The sequence below is a fragment of the Zonotrichia leucophrys genome, chromosome 10 (assembly GCF_028769735.1).
Source record: "Zonotrichia leucophrys gambelii isolate GWCS_2022_RI chromosome 10, RI_Zleu_2.0, whole genome shotgun sequence".
Lineage (NCBI taxonomy): Eukaryota > Metazoa > Chordata > Aves > Passeriformes > Passerellidae > Zonotrichia > Zonotrichia leucophrys.
Genome location: NC_088180.1, coordinates 12,105,777 through 12,119,030, shown reverse-complemented (window position 1 = coordinate 12,119,030; position 13,254 = coordinate 12,105,777). Strand labels below are relative to the sequence as shown.

The following is a 13,254-nucleotide window of genomic DNA, read 5'->3' as shown; positions in this document are numbered from 1 at the left end:
TCGCATTTGTATTGATAAAAGTAGAATTTCCTCTCGTTTAGTCAGATGTTGGTACCTGACTTTAGTTGTGTTTTTTACAGTAGATGCTGAAGGATAAAGGAGCCCTGTGGAGAGCATGCTCAGTGGTCCCTGGCACGGAATAGCAAACCTGGAGCTGGTCCTCCCAGCTAATGTCAGGGATTCAAAGTCTCTGCGAGTCAGCAGAACCATTTCTCCAGGAGACTTTGGGTTTAAACCTGGTCCTGTCCATGTCTGCTGTATTTAGGCAAGGGAGTATATCTGAAAATAGTGTAATTAACAGGACCTTTTGTAGGATACACTTAAGAAGTCTTGTCATGCACAGCATTTCAAAGCTGCCCAGCAGGATGCATGGCTGTGGCTTGTGGAGAGGAGCAGAGCAGGAGCACCATCTCCAGAGCTGTGTGATGCTCCCTGTGAGGACACCTGGCCAAGAGCTGCCCTGCTCTGGGGATACCTCAGCAGGTCACAAATCTGTGTCAGAGAAAGACAGAGCTGCATTTCAGGCAGTGGATCTGGGGTGGGGCTCAAGATTTAAAGTTTGGGCTTGGGAGCTGTGGTTTAATAATTCCCTAGCAAAAAAGGGAAGTCCAGTTTATCCTGACATGCTGCACTTTTCAGTAATTCTTGCTCTGATTGAGGTTCTCATGCACTTTGATGGTATCCTTGTGTAGCATTTAGCTTGCTCTTTGTACTTTGCTTTGTGAAGTGCACAGCAGCTATTTCTTTTTCAGATCTATGTAAGAGCTTGAGACAAATTTTGGGGGAATAAATCCCTGTGTTTTATCCCAGTATTTTAATGTGCATTTGCAGGTTACCTTTTATTTCAGAAACATCCGTGAATATTTTGGGGTCGACCTAAATGCAGCACTGAAATAAAGTGTAATGCCCAAACTTTGAATGTCCAGCAGTGGAATTAAGTCTGGACAGAAATGGAGGGACTAATTCTGCTTTTACATTGTTCCTGGATTAATGTGGCTCCTCAGGGATCCCCAAGATGAACATAAATATTAGTGGCAGGATCTGGCCTGCTCCCAGACATGACAGTGATAAGACAAGAGCTGCTAAGTGTTGTCCAGCTGGAGGAATGTTCACTAAAGATTACCAGTGTTGTGCTGGGTATTGTTCTAATAAGATTTCTGTCTTCTTTGGCAGATCTCTACAAACTCTCTAACCTTCAAATGAAATACTGCATGCATTTTTTCAGCAAAAAAAAAAATAATTCTATTTGACACTAAGAAACACCTTTTTAAGATTATAAAGCAATTTGTTCAGAACTCTGCCTTGATGGTTACAGATGATTTTCATGAATGTTCAGCTTGACCTTGTTTCACTTCCTGAGAATTGTACTGTTATGTTTGTGCTTTAATTTTGGGTAGAGTAAGCAACACTTGTTTTATTTCCATTGGCAGAAGGGAAGCCCATTCTTTGAAAATTCAATTTCAGAAAGAGAACACATTGTTTCCCAACACTTGTTGCTGATGAAACACTTCTGTGAGCATCAGTGATAATGTGTATCTGGACATGGGTTTAGATAAGCCTGAAAACATGATCTTTATGATTGTTGACTCAGCATGGATTTTGTGTTGGTTTTGTTTAGTTGGTTTTTATATATACCTGTAACCAACTTGATGCTGCAGGTCTGGGCTTCTATACTAATTTATGCTCCAACAGAATTGACTGGGACTGCCCTAAATGTATGTGACTCTAAAGAATTGTGAGCTACTCTTAAGACTTTCTTATGATATTTTTTTATTTTGGTCTGTGTCTGATGCATGCTCCTTTTTTTGTTTTGTTTATGCTAGTAGGCTTCTTGGAATGCTTCTCTGCCACAGTATTTCTACCTGAGACTCCAGTTTATGAGTGCCATTTTTTCTTCTCTCTCTTGTTTTCTTCCCAGAGCATCCATAGACAGGTAACTTCACAGATGTTTAGTCAGAGAAGCAGCTGATTGTTCCATCAGATTTTGCTTTTGGCTCTGCCATCCCAGGTTGGCTCTTGTTTTTGAGATAAGATGTCAACGTTTTTACTTTTCTCACCAGGCATATTTTATAAATGTAAAAATATCATCAAGATCTGCTTCTTTTTTTATATTCTCATGAATGAGTAGAGCTGAAAGTAATTTGGGAAGCAGTTCAGATCCATTCCTTCTTCTATCCATATGTTCTTGCAGCCTTCAGCTCTTGTGAGTTAAATTCTTCCAGCCACGATCTATTGTTTACATTTCTGCATAGCCATCCCACTTAAAGCTCCTGATATCCAGCTGAGCACTGAGATCACTTTGTCATCTCTTTCCCTGGAGTCCTCTTGTCCTCTGGTGTCGCTGTTGGAACACCAGGGTAGTGTGTGGAGCTCCACTGCTGCCCTGGTGTGTCAGGTTCAGGGTGTTCCCTGCTCCATGGTGCCGTTCCCTCAGAGTTGCTTTCTTTGCTGTGTGGCTTGAAAGAGACCAAAGCCTCTTGGTTTCTCCATCAGCAGAACTCTTAATTCTCTTGTATCAGGAGAGAGCCTGGAAAGCTGACTGCTTTTCTCAGCAGTGTCTGTGCACCTCGAGCACCTCATGAGAGCTGCAGTAACTCACACCGTGGGTGATGTCTCTGACATGGGAGGCTGTGAAAAGGAAGGGTAAATTGTGTGTCTTACATACTGGTACATGTGCAGGTCTGTCACATCTTCAGTACAGTGCTGCAGAATGGAAAGTCTTGTGATTTGAAGGGCTTGAGCCTTTCCTCCCTCTTAGCTGAGCTTTCATGCGGATGAGTGTCAATGATGAATTTTTTTTTCTTCTTGTGCTCATATCTTGGAAATGGAAACTTTTTAAGACCTCCTTCTAGGGCACAGTGAACTTGGTTTCATTCTCCCAGGACTGTGAAGACATATCTGAAGGCTGATTTGTCTAAGAGGTTACTTTCTTTGATGTGCAATTCTCTAGAATAAAGATAACTACACAGTAATTCTTCAGCTTATAGGAAGATAGACACAGGATCTGTTTGTTCTTTCACGTCTTTTTCTCTGTTTCTTTCACGTGTTTTTGGACACTGGCATAACTGAACCTCTGGTTTGGCCATTCCTTTTACTCTTTTTTCCCTCTTTCTAAAAAATACACAGTTCTGTTTGTCCTTCCTACTTGAATCTTGATAGCTGCCCTTGCCTCTTATATTTTCATACATGTATGGCTGAAAATAAGTGCAGAAGAACAACTCATTCTGCCTATCTACAACCACATAAATTGGACAATGATCAAAACTATCTGTCTCGGTCTCCCTGACTTGTCAGGGGTGAGAGCAAGGGCTCTACAGAGAGAGATTTGCTCAGCCTGCTTTGGATGCACCTCTAAGCATGGAATGCATAAAGGAGAGCAATGGGGCTTTGTTTCCTTTTTTTTGGTGAGCTGTAAAGTTACCTTAAACAATTAGTTTTGGCTTTTGGATGCAACCCTTGGTGTGTTTTTTCATCATCTTTGGTTTAGATTGAGGAAAATGAGGTTTCTCATCACAGTACAGTATTGTTCTTACTCTTAAAATATTGCTCAGAGATCATCTGAAATTGTCTTACAGTTACTACTTTAAAAAAATCTGATCTCCTTGATGATCTATACTGAAATGTGTTTCTGAGTGACAGGGACACTTTGCAGGTAGATTTATTGTGGTTTTTACCATCTGCTTTAATAAATGAGCGAGCAGAGCATTTCTGAATGCCCTTCGGTTCTACCCATGAGAGATGAGTTAGAATGTTCTGAGTGAATTATGGGCATGAGACAGCTAAGGGTACTTATTCTGGAAATAGTGATTTACCAGTTGTTTGCATGCTGATGCTTTTATTTGTCTGCAGATATGCTAATGAGCATAAATGTTGTGTTTCCACATAGCTGCAGCTTTTGCCACTGTGGAACTTTCTGTGGTGTGGGGGCATAGGCAGCAGTCTCATTGTTTGGCCTTGCACACTTTGTTAAAAAATATTGGATTGCTCTGTTGCTTTTTAGTTGAAAAGGAGTTAATAAAACTAAATGTACTAGAAGAAATCCATGAAATCAGTGAACAGATAAAATGTTATTATTTGAAATGCATAATGTTGTATAATGGATGTGTATAAAGTGTGGCAGAGATGGAAGTGCTCTCCAGACATAATGAAAGAACATGGATTCCTGTTTCCATAATTGAAGTTATTTCATACTTATCTGTTGGGGAAAAAATAGCAGGATTTTTTAAACAGATTTGCTTTCCATTAGTAATTATATTTAGCTGTAGCTCCAGATACCTTGCCAAGTTGTTTTTTTTTTTTAAGTTGGAAGGAAGATGCATTTTCTTTCAAGATAATTAAATGTTTTGACTGTAGATTTTTCCTCCAGAGTGAATAAAGTATATGCGCATTAGAAAAAAGTTTTAATTGCTCATATAGTTTATAAGAGTTAGACGAAAAACATTCTTAATCCCATGCTTAATATGGGATAGAAGAGAAAGGTATAAATATGTTATATTCCACTTTTCTTTTTTGAAGTGTAATGAACTGTTATTAATAGACTTTAGAAGTACTTGCCATTAGAAGTCTGAATACCATTGCATAAGGTGAGCTTTTGCAGTTTCTCACATCAGAGTTTTGAGGTTTGATTAAACCTGTGGCTATACCTCAAGCCCTGGCAGAGGGATGAACATCAGCCTGGATTTTGGGCTCAATTCTGCTCTGCAAGACACACAGAAATGCAGGAAGCCTTTGAACTTTTCCAAGTTCAGTCTGGCCCTCTGAATGCCTCCAGAATATAAATAATAAAAACCAGTATCACCTGATAATTCTTCTCTGCTCTCAGCTCTTGGCCTCTCTGGCAAACTGAGTATTTGAACTTTTATTTTTCTTGGTACCCTGGCACCATGATCTGCAGCTTCATTTCCCTTGGGGATTCAGCTCTGCATTTCTGTACAAGGCTTTAACTGTTGTAGAAGGTTGTTGGCCTTCATCTGACAGCCTCTTTGAGACTTAAAATGAGAACCATCGGGTCAGTGGAATTACAGAGATACCTACCTGCAATTCTCTCTGTCTCCCAGGCACTAAAATGTTTGTTGACCTAGCTGGGCTTTTTGTAAAGGATCTGTGAATCTGCTGGGTTTTAGTAGGACAGCTTTACTTTTCCTTAGAAATGAAAAGGAAAACTTTCTCTGTTTGTTTTGGGAAGGGCCTGTCTCTAATGTTATCAGCAGAGGTTTCTCGTTGAAGGTAATGCATTAAGGGGTTTCCCCCACCTCTTCCCCTACCTGTGCCTTGCAGAAATGGCCTCAGATATTCCTGGCTCGGTGGCCTTGCCCGTGGCTCCCATGGCGAGTGGACAAGTGAGGATGGCAGGATCCATGCCTTCCAGAGGAGGAAAGCGTCGCTCTGGGTAAGCCATCTCCTTTTCTTCACGTCTGAAATTGGAAATTACCTGCATTGGAAAACTCAAAATGCACCTGAATACATGTGTGTGTTCATTATGTAATGTTATATTTATGTAAGCTGCATTATGACATTAGTCACTGATGTTTTGTTTTTCTCTTCAATGCATCTGTTCTTCCTGCAAGATCAAACTTGCTGATAAGTATATGGCTTGTTGTTTGGCTTGTTTCAGAAGATTTTCAGGTTTGGCAAAGCATCCAGAAAGGAATTTGGATCCTGTGGCTCTTGTAGATATAATGAATGCATATTGCCTATACCTGTTTAATCTCACAGTGATTTATCAAGTGAAAAAAGGTAGCAATATTGCACATGAGGACTTCCTCAACTTCATCTGAAGGTTACCCTTGGAAGCTCTTAAAGAGAGGCCTGTTAAAGACGTTTTCTTTATAGTTCCAGGTACAGAGATAGCATGAGAGCTCACTCTTCAGAGACTGTGGACAGCAATATTCTAGGTCTCACTGGAAGCAGCCCAGCCTTCTTCTGGGAGAGGGAACTGAATCAAATCCAGCCCTTAGACAAGCTTGAGGGCTCTGCTAAAGAAGAAGGTTTGTTTTATCTAGCATCAGAGGCTGATGTGGTGTAGGGGTAGTTGCCCACATCAAATTGTAATAGAAATTCTCTATGTTAGGAGAAAAGTGTAGCAAGAGCTTGAGAAGAACAGAAAACTATTCTCTAGCGTTAACAACTCCCTCCTGTTTTTACCAAAGGTTGATCACAAATAGTAATGATCTTTGGATGATGCTTTCTCAGAGATAACTGATCTGAGAGTCTCTTCAAAAGAGATTGATTAGTCTTATGTTTAGTCCCAAGTCAGACAGTGGTGGGGCTTAACAGGATCAGCAGTGTGAGTGAAATCTTCCCTGGTGATCACCTAAGGAGGATATTATTCCTTGCAAGAGCTGCTCTAGGGATTGTTCACCAAGGTATGTTGCCAGTTCTGTGTGTCTGCTCCACTAACAGGGCTGGAGTCCCAGTCTTGGAGTGAATTAACAAGGGGGAAGGTTGACCTTGCCTCGAATGCAGAGTGAGGTTGGTGTGATGGAACACTGGATGGTTGTTCTGAGGGATGTTCCTTTGGGCAGAACAGTTTGAATATCTCCCCCAACTGAGTGCCCTTCTTATGCTGAGCTAACTGTATGAAATTGGTTTGAGAAACTCCTAAAATCTCTTTGACAGGTCTCACATTTTTATTTTCAAGCTGCTCAATGAGAAAACGTTTTTAAGCTTGCACTCAAAAGAAAAGACAAAGCATTAACATCTTTTCATTGCTACCTAATGCAGATAAGGTTTTGTACTTGAGTTGCAGGATATTTGATCTCTTTTTTGATCATAAACCATGTCAGCTCTGAAAATCAGTTTGCAATTTACTGTTGCCAAGGTTTGATGCTGCTGACTATGAAATATTCTGATATTAAATACTGACTTGATATTAATTGAAATGCTTTAACTGTTGCATTTTAAGTATTGTCATCTATTTGTGAGAAGGTGAAGTGAGGGGAGGGTGGGAGGAACATAAAATCAAATTATTTAAAATGTCTTTAACATGTTAATTCACTGAGTAAATTAGAGTAGATTCACATTTATACCTGGATCATGTTATTTCATCTGTGCACCATAGCTCTGAACTAATTGCCTTTCTCCAAGCCTGAGCTGAGAGTGCTTTTTTTTTTAATTATTATTATTTTTGTAATTTTTTTTAATGTTCCCTCTGTGCTTATTCAGACCTTGAGGGAAAGAATGCCTGCTGTGTCTAATTCATCTGAGCTTCTTTTTGAACAAAGTTGCAACGAATACTTGTTCCTTTCAGTGCTGTTCTGGTGATACATCTTGATACACCTCAGTCCTTGAGCATTTTAGGAGTGTTCTGTGTCAAACATAAAGGAGTGGAGCAAGCATACACAGCCAGCTTTCCCAGTTTTGGTTATCTCTGAAAATTGTTTCTTTTTTCATAATTGCTGAGGCAAGCTGGCAGAATAATTGCTGTGTGGACTTGAATGTAGATCAGTTTAAACTCATTGGCTGTCCAGAAAGTGTTTCTGCCGTGTCGGCATTTGGCTTCATTGACAGCTTGGAAAAATATTTTTCCTTTCTATAAATTATACCAGCTACTTCACAGAAAAAAGTGACAGCATAAGATAATGCACTGCAGTGGTCAGTGACTATCTTAGATTAATGCACCCTCAGTTCTTTGTTTAATGTGGTTTTAATTGAGGCTTCGCTGTATTAGAGGATAAGGGGCTCTTTCACCTTCCTGGGCTGTCTGTACTTGGGCAGGGAGGGTTGGGGTTTTTTGGATGAGCTGGTTTCAGTTGCATTGGCTTTGTTTTGATTCATGGTGCAGTCTTGCTTTTTCTCTGAACCAAAACTATCAAAATCTGGGGAAAAGAGACCTCACTCCACCATTCTGCCCCTCAATTTTGTGCAGAATATAAGGCTGTAATACAGATCCTCATCTGCTTCCCAGCTTCATTTGCTCCTGACCATTCCTGCCTGCCTTCTCCGTACACTGTGTAATCATGGCAAGCATCTTTTGACATTTCTTGGGAATTTTACATAGTAATTGTGTTGCAGTGTTGCAATCCTCTTGCATGCCAATTTTTTTAACCTGTGCAGGTCAACCTTGTTGGAGGCATTTTGGCTTGTAGGGTGTTTTTTATGAAAATGTTTCTAATTGAGAATAATTAATTTTTTAAAGTATTTTTATTGCTGTATTTATGGTAGCCACACATCTTCTAAGGAAAATACATTTTAATAAGTACCTCATGCATCAGGCCTTTTCACGATTGATGTGAACAGTATGAAAGAGGAAAACAAGATTTATGCTGTCTCTTCAAAACAAAAGAGCATAGTGCAGCTCTTTTTTAAAGCCTCTTTTTAATGGGAATCTTAAATGAAGATAAAAGATAGTCTTTCTGAATCTTCTGAAATGATGTCATTTGTCTTCTGGGAGGCTGCTTCTACTGTTTTGCTAATGTGCAGTATATTCTATCTAAACAGAAGATCTTATCTGTCAGGGTATGAGGAGGTTGATGGAATATTATTTTTACGTGTTCTGCTGTGTTCTACTAAAGGTTACAACTGATTCACTGCCTTTCCTTCTGCCTTGCTGTAAAGCGTAGTGGATCAGGCAGGACACTGGAATCAATGACTTTATGTCTGAGGGTTTTTTTTAATGTTTTAAAGTTTTTTCACTTTGCACAGTGAAATTAGGAAATGTGTTATTACCAAAGATGGAACAGAGATACATTTGCTGATGCATTTTTTTAAAGTGTTGATATTTTATATGAAATTTATGTTCAATTTTTATATGAAATAAAGGGCTTGGGTAGTTTAACAAAGCAAAGTCATTATTTTAAGACTTAGTCTTGTGCAGACTGGTGTTATACCCTATGCATTCAGATTCTGCTGTGATGAGCCCACTGTAAATGTGGGAGGTGTTACCTGAGGATATTAACCCATCAAGAATGTCCTAAAGGAAGAAGCTGATATCCAACCACCATAAATAGGTGTGTTAGTCGTCCTCACTCCCTCAGAGTGCTGGTAGCAGGATCAAGCCTTAAGCTGTTATCATCATCTCTAATTCCCTGCATTGTATTCCAGTAATAATAAACTAGATTAAATGCAGTACAGCTAATATTTGATTTTGGAGAAAACCCATCCCTTAGCACTCAGCTGGAGTATTTGGCTGGAAGCTAAATAAATCATAGAATCATATCCACCAAGGCATGCGATCTCAGTGTACTGGAGAGGAAGGAAAAGAGCAGCAAAATTAATCTGTCCCAGATTAAAGCAGTGTCTCATAAAATCCCTGAAGAAAAGGCTTTCCCCCACAGGTGTATAATTTTGTCTGCAGTCCTTTTCCCCCAATTTGAAACTGGGTGTTTCTCTCAGATGTGTTTCAGCTGCCAGTGAAACCCAGGTAAGGGTGTCATGCTTTAGTGAGAGCCATCCCAGTGCTGCCCTCCCCTTGTAAACAAACAACTCTCCTTAACATTGACCTCTGCATTTTCAGTGCAGGTAGAAACATTCCAATTCCTATAAATGGGAAGGTTTTTCTGGAATGTCACATTATTGCATGTGGGGAGGAAGCAGGTAGGTGAGAGGAGACCCTGGGCTATACCACATGTGTAAATGTTAAATTTGTGGGAATGCTGCAAGGGAATCAAGGGGGATTCAGGCTGCTGGTGCCACATTTGGGGTGCCACAGCAGCTGGGTCCTGGCTTAGCTGCAGCCCTGTGGCAGAGCTGAGGCCACTGGGGGTCAGTGCTGTTCTGCATGAGGCAGCTGAGGGATCATCACGGACCTTGGAACCAGACTTGGTGCTAATTAGGTGAGCAAAGATGTAATTTATAGTGAAAATGACGATTGCATCAAAGCTTTGCAAGTTAAATACACAGCTTTTCTTAAAGCTCTTTGGGGAAAATGGTTTTCTCTTTGCTTCCTCCAGAAATGAATAATCGCTGTTACCATCTGGAAAATATTATTGTAGCTTTTCTAGTGCCATGTCCAATTCCTGTGCTGACTTGCTGCCCTCATTCCATTTGTACAGAGGTTGCTGTGACTCAGACACATCTTTTATGGGCCAGAATCTCTTGGTTGTCAGAATTTAAGAAGGAAGAATTTAGAAGAATTTAGGACAGCAGTGCCTGACTGGCACTTCTCTATGCTGATGTAGTTTTAGGGACTGTTTTTGCATCTCTGTTCCCAGACTCTGGACATACAAATCTCAATTTTTAATTAGTAGAAATCATTTTAATATTGGGATAAATATCATTGTCACTTTGAAGGCTTTTTGCCCTTAACAGGACTTATGCCTGTTAATATGAACTGTATTAGAGACATGGAATCTCTAGTTGTATGAAGTTTTACTACACTGAAAGGCTATAAAGCTTAAAGTGTTAAAGAAATCTGAGAAAATGTTTGCAAAACAAAACTATAATTTCCTATCTACACAAATTAAGAGTGATTGATCAAGGTCTGTATATTATACTAATGTATTTTTTATTAAAATATATAAGATAATATAGTTGTTTATGATAGTTTTATATCAGCTTGACTGTCTACTTTAATGGCAGAGTTACATCCTTATATTTGGGGATATAAATATTTATCCACCTCTTTTTAGAGGTATAAAAATGTCTAAAATGCTTTGTAAATGATATTATTGTATAACTATAGTGATAATATCTATGATACACTCACACTGCCTACTATAGAAATCTAATTTAGATGTCTAAATTAGGAAGATAATCTTCCTAGTCTGTTTGTGTAAGAAGTGAAGAAACAGGTTTCTGCTTTTTGTGGTTCCTTGGAGGAGCCAAACTGGCAGGCTGGGATTTGGCCCAAGGAAGAACTCAGCTTTTCCACAGCCTTGAGAAGGTCTGGGACACAAATCAGCTGATGAGCTGCTCCTAGCTCTGGAGGGGATGAGCAGGACTGGAATCCTCAGCCCTTAACACCTCCAGGCAAAACACAAATCTAACAACACTGAGAACAGCTGGCTTGAATGCTCATGCCACCATTGCCAACACCTTGATTGCTGATTTGGAAATCTTGCTTTTACAGAATGGACTTTGATGATGAAGATGGGGAAGGGCCCAGCAAATTTTCAAGGTGAGCATTTACAAGAGTTGACCAAATCACTGATTTCTTTCAGTGGGGAAAGACACCTGTCTCATTACTGATGTTCAAAAATCAATATAAATACAGGTGAAGATCTTGCCAACAGCTCAACCCAAATATTAGTTACTCTTTTTATCAACTTCCTCTGAAAATCAGAGGAATTTTGGCAGAAACCTGCCTGATGTAGTTATTGGCTTATAAAGCTGACAGCCTGTGTGTCACAATTTCACTCTGGAGCTATATCAAATGAGAAAACTTGTGATTTTTAGCTTATTATTTCAACTGCTGTAGATGGACTTCAGTTATTTGACATTGCTGAAGTTGTCTTTTGGCCACTGAAAAGGAAATTTCATTTCTAATTTATTTCAGATGTTAATTGCGTATTAAGACAATTTGACAGATCATAGAAGTGGATTGTTTTTTTTAAAAGTTAGTGAGATTTACATTGTATACCATTAGGTGTAACTGAATAGTAAAAATTGACAAAAAAATGTTAATTCACATGGAATATTCAAAGCTAAAAATAAACAGTAATGCCTCATTGCCATTTTTTCACTTTTCCTTTTTTTTTCCTGGTCACACTGTTTGCATTTTTTCATTAGAAACCAAGCAGCTGCACTGAGGGGTGTAGATACTTTGAGGCCTGTGGGTAACTGCTGATTATCCAAATTGTAATTGCAGCTCTGTAGCAGCAGCCATGTTGCAGCACAGCTGTCACTGTAGGGTTTAACAGGGTCATTCCAGTCTGAAAGAGAAGTGTGCTGAAGATCCACTGTGACACCATATCATCATTTACTGGACAAGACCAGCAGTGCTTTTGTTTGGTTGATGTCATTTACAGAACCAGTCCCTGGTGTTAAAACTGGTGATTTGAGGGCTTAGTTGTAATATTTGCTAGAAGACACATGTTAAGGGAACAAGATTTGTGAGGAATGGGACCTGATCTGTGCCTGCACAAGCATCAGGGTTTCTGGGCACGCTGATACCCGTGTGTTGATCCTTCCCCATTCTGGTTTTGGCTTTTCAAAATTTGGTGGTGGGTTGTGCCAGTAATTCCATTGCTTTTAATGGAGAGGTATGCTGTGCTGTGCTTAGACTCAGTTGGTTTTTGGTGTCAGATCAAAATCTAAGTCTTAAATTCTGCATAGAGCCCAGATTGTTCTGGTTTTAGAGTACAGAAGAAGCATGCAGAGACACCCAGGGCTACATTCAGACATCCTCTTCAAGTTGTTCCCTTCTCCAGATTGCTCACATGACCTAGCTTGTTTCAGTCAAAATTATTTAGTTGTCAAAGAGCTGCTGTTTAAATGTTGAGGCTAACCCAGCTGGCTTTGACTGAAGTGCCTGAAGGAGCACTTGTGCAGAGGTCAGCTGGGAGGCTGGAAGGGAAAACCAGTAGTTGGAGGCTGTAACATCCTCAGTTATTGCAGAGCAGGGTGGGTGGGCAAGGCCCAGGCTGGTGGGAGCGCAGGAGCAGTGGTGTTAACACAGTGCCCCGTGGCAGGTGACACACTCTGCTGCCGCTCAGGGCTTCCAGCTCAGCTCAGGTATCCCTGCATGACACCCCGCCTCACACAGAGCCTGTGCATGTGCTTCCCCTGCAATGTGCCCATTCCTCATTCAATTGGTCTTTTTGCTCAAAATTACTTGGCCTCAGTCTGTTCTCCAGGCTGAGTCAAGGAGAATAGAGTGGTGTTGTCACTTGAATGTTCTGAGGGTGCTGGTGTTGAACACAGCATAAAGAAATACAGCTCAAGATTTGCTTAAGCTTTGTCGTCACTGTTTGAATGAGGAGCTGGCATAGGTGGATTCCCTAAAATTAGTTTTAATTCATTTCAGACAGAAAAAAAGTAAAATTTCATTATTGATTTGTTAGAAGAGGAAAGCATGCTTATTTAGGCTGTATTACTTTTTCAGCTAATACATAGGACCTTCATAGGCTGTCTGTTGTAACAAATTACATAATTTTGGAGAGGTGTAATGTTAATAAAATTCTCATTGAACTGTTCTTGAGCAGTTATAGTCTTCACTTCTAGAAAAGCCATTACCTTATTTTTGTGTTTTCCAAAACATACATTTTGTGTTTTGGAAATCGCAGTTTCATTTCAAACAAATGAGTCTTTCCATAACTATGCTAGCAAAATTCAATTTCAAATGATTAGTGCATTTTTAGCAAAGAGAAAGAGGAG

The 13,254-nt window shown here is 39.8% G+C and overlaps 1 protein-coding gene across 3 annotated transcripts in view; it reads left to right on the top strand.

The window, feature by feature from the left end:
* ARNT2 (aryl hydrocarbon receptor nuclear translocator 2) overlaps positions 1–13,254 on the top strand; it is a 94,106-nt gene that overhangs the window by 19,444 nt on the left and 61,408 nt on the right. For all 3 annotated transcript variants that reach the window (XM_064721864.1, XM_064721866.1, XM_064721865.1), the window contains exons 2-3: positions 5,278–5,389; positions 11,009–11,056. In XM_064721864.1, coding sequence (XP_064577934.1) covers positions 5,278–5,389; positions 11,009–11,056 — 160 coding nt within the window. The remainder of the gene's footprint in view (positions 1–5,277; positions 5,390–11,008; positions 11,057–13,254) is intronic.